General features: G+C 41.3%; 1 protein-coding gene across 2 annotated transcripts in view; it reads left to right on the top strand.

The window, feature by feature from the left end:
* Positions 1 to 11,872, top strand: part of PIGK (phosphatidylinositol glycan anchor biosynthesis class K) — a 174,927-nt gene that overhangs the window by 2,749 nt on the left and 160,306 nt on the right. The window contains exon 3 of one of the 2 annotated variants that reach the window (XM_060232043.1): positions 1,059 to 1,150. The exons of the other annotated variant lie outside the window; for it this stretch is intronic. Within the exon in view, the coding sequence (XP_060088026.1) occupies positions 1,059 to 1,150 (92 nt within the window). The remainder of the gene's footprint in view (positions 1 to 1,058; positions 1,151 to 11,872) is intronic. 2 annotated transcript variants of the gene reach the window in all.

Below are 11,872 nucleotides of genomic sequence, written 5' to 3'. Positions count from 1 at the left end.
TTTCTTGGAAGGAATCTGTCATCCTTTAATCTCTTTTGTATAGTTCTTAGTAATTATTCCATCTTTTTTTGAGTTCATTTTGTTCAGGTAATGTATTTCTGCATTGGTCTTTCAGAATCCCTAGCTGTGATTTAAATTTTCCTTTGATTTCTTGGATCTTGTGGAACAGGTATCACTTGTTCTTCCTTTTCTGTTTTTCTATTCTACTTCTTTACACTGGTTATTATAATAGTTCTCTTTGTCTCTACATGTGAGTCACTGGAAACTACATTTAGGCTTTTGATTCTGTTTCTGTTATCTTTACTTTTGCTTCTTGTCTGTCATTAGCAATTTTAAGGGTTTTATCACTTATCCACTGAGGCTTTTCTTCTGCTCAGTACTTACCTGGGTATCACTACTGTAGTATCACTACCATTGTCTGTGGAAGATCCTCCTCCTTCAGCTGCTGCTGTCCAGTAGCTACCCTTCGAAGATTCCTTTGCCCCCATCATTATTGGAACTGTCCGCTCTCTTCTGATGCTGTGGCCAATGATCCCTCCCCAAAGAGTTTGGATGAATCTTAGTCTGGTGTCTCAGCTGTGACCATTCTGCTTTGAGTGGTTCTGGTAGGAGTTTAGACCCCTTAAGGTATTGCGCTCAGCTTCCCTGACATGCACAAGCCCCCTCACCACATTAAGGTATGTGTCCAACAGGAGGCTTCCTGTGTTGCCTTAATATAGATGGAATGAAGATCAATCTGGTGAAATAATACAGAAGCTTTGTTTTCAGTAAATTAACCTAGGCTGTAGTCCAGTGAAGTTATGTGCCTATAGTAAGCTGGGGAAATCATGCATGTGGTCTCTGTGTGTCCATCTATTGCTTAAAGCTGTAAGACGCTTTTTGTTTTAAAATGAAGCTTGCTGTTTAAGTGCTTGGTGGAAACTTCAAAGAAGCTTTGGGTTGTGTTCGTTATTTTCCTGTGTGTCTCATACAACATTTGTGGTTTGTTGCTGTAGAAATTATTTATCTGCTGTTTCTTAATATCTATTGATGCATGTATGTATTGATTTTATCTTTAGGTATGTACTTCTCGATTCTGGTTTAACTATCGTCATGTGGCCAATACCCTTTCAGTTTACCGGAGTGTCAAGAGATTAGGTATCCCTGATAGGTAAGAAAATCTGCAGAGGTTATTTTTTTGTTAGTATGCTTGTAAAGCACATGGATTGCTAATGTTTTAATTCTGTAGTCTGCTGCAGTAGCATAACAGGGCATAAGTGGTATTTGCCTCCTTACTTGTCAAAGTAAAGAAACAGTTAGTGATATTGCATAACTATGCAACCAAAGGAATTGTGGTGCCAGCTTGAGTGCCCTGCTTATGAGATGAGACAAGAGGAGAAGAAAATGAAAATAGTCCTGCTATTTTCATTCAGGGATGTTAGAAGAGATGATCCTACTTGTGACAATGGATTGCCATGCTGTAGTAACCATCTCCTTTGGCATTCAATTATCAGTTTTGTCATTACCTTAGAAATTGACGTCACCATAGAGGGCACCTGTAATCTCAATGGTGATAGTGCCTATGGAAAGGAAAGGTCCTCTGTGCAAGCACCAGTCGTTTCTGACTCTGGCATGACGTTCACAATGCTTTCACGGCAGACTTTTTATGGGGTGGTTTGCCATTTGCCATTGCCTTCCCCAGTCATCTACACTTTCCCCCCAGCAAGCTGGGTACTCATTTTACTGACCTTGGAAGGATGGAAGGCTTAGTCAACCTCGAGCCAGCTACCTGAAAACGCACCTACCGCCGGGGATCAAACTCAGGTCGTGAGCAGAGTTTAGGACTGCAGTACTGCAGCTTTAACACTCTGCGCCACGGGGCTCTATAATAATAGTGCCTATACCACCCACATTATTTGCTGCTAATCTCAACGTGGTCCAATTTGTGAATGCTCCGATCTAGAGGCTGGAGTTATGGATGGGCAAGACAGGTTTGCAGAAAAATCTGATATCTTTTAAAAATGCATGGGTTAAACTGTCCTAAATGATAAATGCGCCTGTAGCTTTAAGAAACAGAGCCTTTAGTGGCCACTGCTAGGCAATCACAACAGTATTCAAGCCTTGGTTTGTGTCAGGAAAAACCAGGGAGTAAGGGAATGTGCCCTTTCCAGGGCTGTTGGAGGACTCATTGGTGCTAGGCCCGCAGGTGACTTGCAATCACATGATTTCCATCACACACCCACACCTGGCTGCTTACTGTTGTTCAAAAGTAGCCACTTCATGAAAACCAGTATAGAGGTTAGGCTTCCAGACTAGGATCTGGTTAACTCAGCTTTGGATACTCACTCTGCTGTGGAAATACACTGGATGACTTTGGGCATGTCTTAGCCTTACCTACATCAGAGAGCTAAGTAGTTAGGCGGCGGAGGACCTGGCAGTCCTACTCAAGTAAACAACAGAAGGGTGGAAGGGCCCCAATCTTTGTGCTTTTGAAACAATTTTTCTCCAGGTAGGCTTGCCAGCTCTGAGTTGGGAAATACCTGGAGATTTTTGGGGTGCAGCCTGAGTAGTGGGTGTTGCCTTCTGACACACTTCTGGTGGTATCAGGGGGTGTGACATATGCAAATGAATTATGCAAATGAGTTATGCTAATAAGCTCCTGGACCTCTTTTTCTGCAAAATGACCCCGGACGAGCAGGATCAGAACAGTAATGCAACACGTATACTGCTAGCTAAATTGAGAGCAAATGATACGTTTGAAAGAATAAATTTCCAAATATTGGGGGTTTTCTTTAGCCAGGTACCTATTCATTGTTTTTCTAACATCTTGATCATGATCAAGAAATGGGGAGCAGGCTGTGAATTTGTGAACTCTGTTCTCTTTTCATTTCCTGAAGAAATTCTAGGGTTCTTTTTCAGCCTTATGCTTTAATTTACTGAAGCATGGGTGATGGAAAAAAAGGGAAGATTTAATCCAGGAAGGGCAAAGCCGTATGTAAACCAGTGGTCTACTCCTGATCTGTTAACAAAGGCTGAATATTTGGTACTGTGGTTTTCAAAGGTCCTTAGTGGTCTTTGGGATGCTAGAATTAAGGGAAAGCAAGATCAAGTTAGAAGGCTTTTTAGTGGTTTTTTTTTTTTTTAAGGCTAGCTGTCCTGTTTTTCAGATGTATGGTGCTGTTTTAGTAATGCTGCAGTGAAGATGCACCTTTAGGGATGTACCACACAACCAAATGTTTTTTGCACAGTAGTGGGTTAAAACTGCTCACAAAACTAATTTACCTTTACTGTGCCTTGATTAGAAAAAAAGCTTCATCTGAATGAACAAAGTCAAATGATAATTGGCAGGAACTAAATGGAACATGACTGTCTAAAATGCTGGATTTTAGCAAAGAAATTTGCAAGCTATTTTAAGGAGTGCAAGATCTATTTTTAGAAGTGTGCAGTTAGTTACAGATGCATTTCTGAAGCATTTGCTCTGTAATGTTCCTAGTGAGAATATAAAAGTGCATTCAGAAACAACGTTTAAGTTAAGAGTGCTCACTTGAAAATTCCAGGGGAACGTGTTTTCAGTATTTACTGCTGTTTGATTTTTTGACAGCACTTCTGCTGACTGTTTATGATCCTGACTTCAGTTCGTTACTTATTAATTCCTTTCCTGTATTTGACTTTTGCACTATTATTCCATTTCTGCTTCTCCTTCTCCAACACATTTGGATCACCGTGATGGGAAAGCACAGCCATTATTCAGTATACAGATGTCTGCAGTAATCACATGCCAGCCTGTCAGTCACCCTCAAAAGCACTGTACATGGATAGTGAAAACTGATTTTAGGTGGTTTGTAAGGGCTAATATTGTAGCTAAGAGGGTGATTTGTGACGTTGGAAATCCTCTTTACAATCTGGGTTTGACTATGAAATCATTAGGTAACCTTAGAAAAGTTGGTGTATCTCGGTCATGTTTAGCAGCTAGGAGATTAATAATATTGACCTGCCTTATAGGGATGTTGTAAGGTTTACTGAGAATGCGTCCAATGCACTTTGAAGGCTCAGCTATTGTATAAATGGTGTTTTTGGAATCTGTATCCTTTCCATTTTTACCTGATACTGACACAATTGCAACATTTGTATGGTCCTTATTTGGCTTATTCATTTTTATCAATATTTAACTTTTCAGATACTTGCCCCTCTCTCCATTATACATACAAAACACCAAACTCGTCTGGCTTCAGAATTTAGTTTGGTGTTTATTGTGAAAGCTTTTAAAAGCAAGTCAATGTGCTGTAGTTGTTAGTAACAGACTGGAGAAGCCTAGGTTCAAATTCCTCCTGCCATGAAATACAGTGGGTGACTTAGGGTCAGTCTGCCTTTCTGTTGGCCTTACCTGCTTTATGGGGTTGCTGTGAGGGTAAAAGTGGGGAGGGAAAACGACATATTCTATCCTGAGATCCTAGGAGGAAGGCTGAGATAAAATGGAATGTAGCAGAAATAGAGAATGCTACCGAGGTGTGCTGCTTGTTTCTTCTTTCCGGTTTCCCTTTTCACAAGAGAAAAACTGGAAGAATTTCTGTGCAGCTATGTGACTTCAGTTAAATCTGTCAAAGTAAACTGAAGACTGATGATTGTTTAGTGTTTAAATCCTATTATTTGTTCTAAATATTATTTAGAGTGGTTTCCAAATTCCGTGGTACCGTGGTGTGACTGCTTGTTCTCCTAGTGGAATTTTCAATTGCTCTGCAGGGAATTTTAACAGGCTATTACTTCTATGTACTGTAGGTGTATTTACAATTATGCTTTTCCTCTCTGGGCTAGTTTTTTTTCCTTTTAAAATGTATCTGTAAAATTTAAGAAGCCTGTGATAAAAACAGTCTTTTAAAAAATCTGTAGCCTGCTCTGTCTTGTAATTTACTAACTTGGATTCTATCACAAAACTAAATAGTGAATGTAGAGCTGAGAATGAAACAGAGCTTTCTTTTCGAAGTTGACATGAACTCATTCCTTTGGAAAGAGGAAAACATATGCAAGACTACAATATCAAGAACTGACATTCTGTTTTGAGGCTATTTATGACTAAAGATCGGAAGACCCAGAAAAAAACTGGAAAAATTGGGGGGGAGGGTTTCCCCATTTCCCCCAAAGCTGTTTTTTTCTGGAATAATGGGGAGAAATGGATTATAGAATTTTTATTTACAGTGATAAGTAGCATGTTTTTGACAAGGTGTTCATATATTTAACCCTCCAGTATTTCTAAAAATTATGTAACATGAAGACTTTTTTGTAAGACTATGTAAAGTATCAAATCATTGCAATTCCTGTTTACTGAAGATAAGCAAATTCTGGAATACAAATCAGATACTGAGAAAATACTGAGGATACAATTCTCAAATGCAAGGGAAAGATGCATTTCTGTTTCAGTTTGCTTTTTCCTTGTGGGCTTCATCTTGTTGACATAGTTGATAGATCTGTTTCTATCCTCTCAGCTGTTTGTACAATGAAGGAGTAGGAAGATCAGAGGAGATAAAATAATGTTCTTAGTTTTGTTATGTTGATCATTTATTTGGTTTTTATTTGGTTTTTTTTTTGCCTGTTCTCATAAACTGGCAAAATAGGTTTCTTATAGTTCAGGTATTCTTTACATTTCTGGACTTTGTAGTTCCATTTGTAATAAAAATAAAATTTAAGAAAGTAAATTCAATTTGTTATTATTTTCTGAATAAGCTGTATTTTTAATATATCAAACATGATAGTTTTATGTTAAGCCAATTTATATATACTGTATTTTATATGTTCCCATGCTAACGAAGTGACTTGCAATAGGGAAAGGTTGCATTTTTTCAAAATAATTTCCCCTGAAAAAATTCCCCCCTGAGAAAAAATGCCCCTCCAAGGCTTCTGGAAATTTTGCATCTCTGCTTATGGTATGCCTGTGACTTTGGACTCTAGTTATAATTAAAATGCAATCCCATAATTAGCCAGATCAGACCTGTCTGGAACCTCTTGTTTGTTCTTAAAAGAAGAGCGAAGGAAAATGCAACAGTAATAGGGAGAGAAAACACATGAATGTTTTGTTTCCATTCCATGAACTGAGCCAAAGCATGCAATTTGACAAGGTTTTGAGAAGTTGTGCTCAGTTTGAATTCTGTTGCTTGCTTTTGCAGATTATTCCTCCAGCTCTTCTTTATTTATCTATAGTCCTTCATTGTCTCATAGTACTTACTATGTTTAGATCCATCCATGGTTGTGGGATGGAGACAAAAAAGGCAGGTGTTCTTTGTTACAATTCATGAAAAACAGCAGTGGGCAATCAAGTGCACTTGAAGTTAAAAGTGACAGAAGTATCTAGGGCTATAATAGCAAGCAGTAATGCTTCCTTTTTTGTGTGCTTCTTCCTCTTAGGCTTAATTAGCAATGCTAGTATGACCCTCACAGCTGTCTACTTTTCAGGACTTGGAGGTTCAGTTCATCATGCAGAATCTCCTTTATAACATACATCTTTGCCATTGCTCTTTTCTCTGTCTGCATAAGCTGTAAAATTCTGCCCTTATCACCATTATCTGTGACTGGATAACTTCTAGATTGGATTACTGTGATGTGCTCTACGTGAGGCAGCCTGAGGAATGTTCTAAACATTGGTTGAGAACTGGTTGTTATAGATATAGAGTAATGGAGGAAAGCATGCTACAGCTACTTGGAAAGAGCTTAATTGGATTCCTGGTTTTGGCTTTCCTGGGTTAATAGTTCTTGCTTAAACATAAATATGTATTTGTGTTGTTCTTAGAACATTATAAGCTACACATCACCTTGAAGCCAGAAAACATCCATGGAATAACTCAACAAAGAAATAGTTTCCAATTCTGTCAGCAATTGGCTGACAACTGAAAAGTGGTCCATCTCTTTGTGAACCATAGTGCTGACAGTTGTGTAAAGTAGTTGTAAAGCATACTGTTAAAATGCAGTAAGACATAGTACTTAGCTGAAGCAAGATAATTTAAAGGTATTTGGGGAGTGCCTTTTTCACATTTTATCTTCCTGCCTCTATTCATGCTCTAAGATACCTGGTGAAGCCCAGCTTCTATGACCCTGGCCATAAAGATGTTGCAGAATTTTTCTCTGCCTTGTCTTTATGGCTGAAAGGTGGGATAAAATATAAAAAGTAAATATATGTAAGTAGAAACTTGGCTTTCAATAAATGCTTACATTATGAGTAGGCTGATGTAGTTAATTAGATGTGTCAATAAATTCACTATTGCTAGATTAAAAATGTAGGTTTTATTTGGAACTATAAAAGTGCATTTATTAATGATAGTGACAATAGTCAGGCCAAAATACTTCAGGGTTACCCTCAGTATATGAAGGTTAAACACATGCCAGTGCAAGAAATCCTAAGTGAGCTCATCATAAGGATCCTGGTTACAATTCTTAAACTGTGGTTTCTGAACTCTGGGTAGGGCTCAAGACCCCCCAATAGTTAAGGAAATCACACAGTCCATTCATAAAGGCGGGTTTATTTCACAGACAGACCTGGAGGCAAAACAGGGTTTTGCTAAGACTTCAGTCAGAGGCCCACTTGTATGGGTTACATAACCGTTATACTTTAAAGTAAAATGCAGGAACGCCAAGTGGGATCTTTTGGTGGGCTCCCCGCCCCCCATAGTCCTGGGAACACAGGTGTTTTCTAATCAGCGTCTAGTTAGGCAACTGGCCTTGAGACCATGCTCTAGTCGGTGGAAGAGGCTTTGAGTAACATGTTTCACAGATAAGCGAGGCCTAGCATGGGGAAACAAAGCAGTGGTAATGAGCAGCAAAAAGATACATTGCATTGTAGAAACTCATGGCAAGGCTCTTGACAGAGAGCAGATCTTTTGTTCTGAATAATTCAGACTTTATCATGCAACCCTTACACATGTGCCTTGTAGAAAAGAGCAAGAGTTCAGCAGCAAAATTTGTGGCAGGATGAGAGCTTTAGGCAGGGAGGTAGCCAGGATTTTTTTTGTTGGAGGGTATTTCTTATGGGACACTTAGTCAATTACATTAAAGTTAATTTAATTTAATTAACACCAGCTTCTGGTTCCAGCTCAGTCAGACTGGATAGAACCCTTGTCACTCCCCAGACTGGAGTCAGAACTTCCGTTTGAGCTGAAACCTCCTCCCCCCCCCCCCTGAAGCGAGAAGGGGATGGCATCTGCAGCCCTCCCTCGCCTGCTCCTGAAAGGATCCAAAGGAAGAGAAATGAAATACAAAGAACGGGATTCTGTGCAACCTGCTGAGCTTCTCTATAGCTTTTCCTCTATCTGGCTCTGCTGGGAAGAAGGGGCACATGACTCACCTGGGGCCATCCATCCAGCCTGCTTTGCAGGCTGATCAGCTTGGGAACTAGGTTGCAGCAGACCCAGCCAGAGCAGGTGCTCTTCTTCTTGCCCTGCTCCACCAACAAAACCCATGTGCAAAAGCGAGTGTGCTGGCTGGCAACCTGAGGCAGAGAGCTCAGCAGCTGACCTTTCTTGCTCTGCTGCTCTGCTGGGACTTTTTAGTGGAAGAAGGACCCCGGAGGAGCTGCTGTTGATCAGAGCATGGAGCCTGCCAGGAGAATTGAGGCTCACCCCCAGGGAGCTTCACCTAACTCTGGGGGTCTTGTGTGGCTGTGGCTTGTAGCAACTCTGCCTTTTCTTGAAATGGAAGACAGCCCCACAGCAGCAGCAGGACCAAGCTGAGGCAGTGCCTGGCTATGATTGTGCTGCAAATGCTGGCTTTAGACCACAGGTGCACCAAGAGAGGAGGGTCAGCATGTGGCTGGTGAGGGCAGTGTCTTCTGCTACACCCACCACAGCCCAGCTGCCACCAGACAATGTCTAGCAGGCCTGGACTGGATGGGAAGCTGGGGGGCTTTGGGAGGAAGTAGGGGGGCTGGGGCCTCAGGGGCCCCATCCAGGATTGGACTTAGACTGTCTGGCACCCTAGGCAAGACTAACTTCTGGCACGCACTCCCCTCTCTGCACTGATATTCAATTTTGAAAAAACAGATGAATTGTGGAAAAAAATGAAAAGTGCAAAACTTGAAATAGCTCCCTGACCTGGAAAGCCCAGGCAAGCCTGATCTTTTCAGATCTTGGAAGCTGAGCAAGGCTGACTCTTGCAAGTACTTGGATGGAAGACCTCCTTGGAATAACAAAGCTGGGAGGGCAGGCTTTATTCAGCTTCCTGTCTGAATATGCTCCAGGCCCCCAGTAGAGGTCAGTCACCAGAGGTTGACATGACTGTCAGGTACATAACATGCTTGCACACGAATGCACACACATAAAATACTGAATTAAGCAACCCAAAATTGCTACTTTTTAAACAATTATGAGGACAAGTAATACAACAATCCATTTTCTTAAACAGAAAACTGTTTTAGCACACAAATCACAAATCATTTTGAATAATCTTGTGGATTGTAATTTTACAATTTACATTTCTTGAATATTTCTATTTCAATCACATCAAAATCTCACTTTGTGTGCTTTTTCCTTTGCAAATTTTGTCACTAGGTGACAAAGAGGTGAGACAGAGCTATCCTCTTGGCCTCCTGACCCCATTCTACCCCCAGCCAAAAGCCAGTAAACCTAACACAGAATAATTAAAATTAAAGGAAAGTAAAATGAAGCAGCAGAAGCCCTAACTACACATCAGATGAGGAGCTACAGTAGCAGGTTTAGTTAATTAAGGTAAAGAAACTTATCCACACTATGTGTATAGCAGCTGGCAGTGCCTGGGATTGGATTTATATCCCGTCCTCCACTCTGAAGAGTCTCAGAGCAGCTCACAATCTCCTTTACCTTCCTCCCCCACAACAGACACCCTGTGAGGTGGGTGGGGCTGGAGAGGGCTCTCACAGCAGCTGCCCTTTCAAGGACAACCTCTGCCAGAGCTATGGCTGACCCAAGGCCATTCCAGCAGGTGCGAGTGGAGGAGTGGGGAATCAAACCCAGTTCTCCCAGATAAGAGTCCTCACACTTAACCACTACACCAAACCGGATAAGGCTATAAAGAGAACTTTTGTTTCTCACCTTCAAAGAGAAAGAAAAGAGTACCTCCCCCAACTAGAAGAAGGGAAAAAGTTAAAAACAGAATAGAAAGAAGAGCTATTTAAAATGGAAGCTAAAATCAACTAGAATCAACTAAAGAAGTGGAGCACAAGCTGTTAATGCCTGTTCATACTCAGCTGGCAAAAACACCTTCCCCCCACATTGAGGCTGCTAAAATAAACCAAATCAAGCCAGCAACCCTGAAAATAAAACTAGAAGGTAAAGCAGATTAAAAACAATTAAAAGAAGGAATTATTCACAGAGCAAACAGCAACACTGCCACCCAGCCTATGCCAGAAGTCATACAAGTTGTAAAGTTGAGCATACATTTTTGTTTGGTTAATTTCTAATTCTCTGAATTCTCAAGGCAAGAAAGTGAAGAACTGTCTTTTTTTTCAGGAGCTGAAGCTTACATAGAAGCCGAATTTTACCTTGTCCCAAAGCACAAGTTACTGACTGAATGATCAGTAAAACCAGAAGTCAGTAAAAATCAGAATTCCATGTCTGGAATTGTCTCAACAGCCAAGTTGCTTGTGCGTAAAACAATATGCTAAGCTAGTGCTTTACAGTAGTAGAATCATAGAGTTTGGAAGGGTCATCTAGTTTAGGGGTGGCCAACAGTAGCTCTCTAGATGTTTTTTGCCTACAACTCCCATCAGCCCCAGCCAGCATGGCTGATGGCTGGGACTGATGAGAATTGTAGGCAAAAAACATCTTGAGAGCTACTGTTGACCACCCCTGATCTAGTTCAACCCCCTGCACAATGCTGGAAATTTAGTACTGAAGTAACAAATGTTATAAAATGGTAGTTGCTTTCATGACACAATGAAACGGGAAACATGGGTACAGAGACCATTGTTTTCAGAAAGACAACCTTTAACAGTAAAAAGAGATGAGAACTAACATATATACTGCCTTGTCTTCTGTGGCCTCCAGGGCAGCTGGATGGCTACTGTGTGAAACAGGTTGCTGGACTAGCTGGATCACTGGTTTGATCCAGCAGGCCTGCTCTTATGTTCTTAGACTGGGGTCTCCAGTGTGGTGCCTGCCCATGGGTGCAATGGTGTCCACTGACATTTTTCCTGGTACCCACCAATTGTTTCTATAAAGTGGGTGGAGCCTGGTGGTTTTTTTCCCCCAAGCAATGATTATGATGGGCTACTGGAGATTTGTATGGCTGTAAAGATTCCCTCCCCCCTTGCTTTGGCAGCAGCTGCCATCACAGCACCATGATCTTCAGTGCGTGACTGAAGGTAAACTGCAGCAGCCATTGTGTCTCTGGCTCTGCCATTTTGTGACTGTGCCCACCACAGTGTGTCAGAATTTGAAGGTGCCCACAGGGTCAGAAAAGATCCTGTCTCAGATACTAGAGGAGATGGTCGTTTTCGCACTCACCTTAATCAGCAGCGACGACCCTCTTCACACGGAAACCGCCAAAAACCAGTTTCTGTTTGCGCCGCAAAAGCGCCGGGACTTTCCGGCTCTTCTGGGTGCTCCGCGGCAATTAGTGTGAAATCCGCGCAGATCCTGCGCGGTGAAGAGGGTCATCGCTGCTGATTAAGGTGAGTGCGAAAATGACTGATGTGTATTGTAACTGGAAAGAGCAACCCTGCTTCTGCTCCTCTTCTCTTCTTTCCAGTCATGTAAAAACTGTGGTTATTTTTGATGAACATTGGGACCATGTTCTATATTATATTATTAGGGGAGAAGAGTAAAAAGGTGACACTCCTTTATCTAAGAATATACTTCCTGTAATATGTTTCCAAGCCTGATAGGATTGGCTTGTGAATCTCTGTGGCTCCTGCCACCAAGGATGAATTTAATGTATA

The sequence above is a fragment of the Heteronotia binoei genome, chromosome 2 (genome assembly GCF_032191835.1).
Source record: "Heteronotia binoei isolate CCM8104 ecotype False Entrance Well chromosome 2, APGP_CSIRO_Hbin_v1, whole genome shotgun sequence".
Classification (NCBI taxonomy): Eukaryota; Metazoa; Chordata; class Lepidosauria; order Squamata; family Gekkonidae; genus Heteronotia; species Heteronotia binoei.
This window is presented reverse-complemented; position numbering and strand designations above follow the sequence as displayed.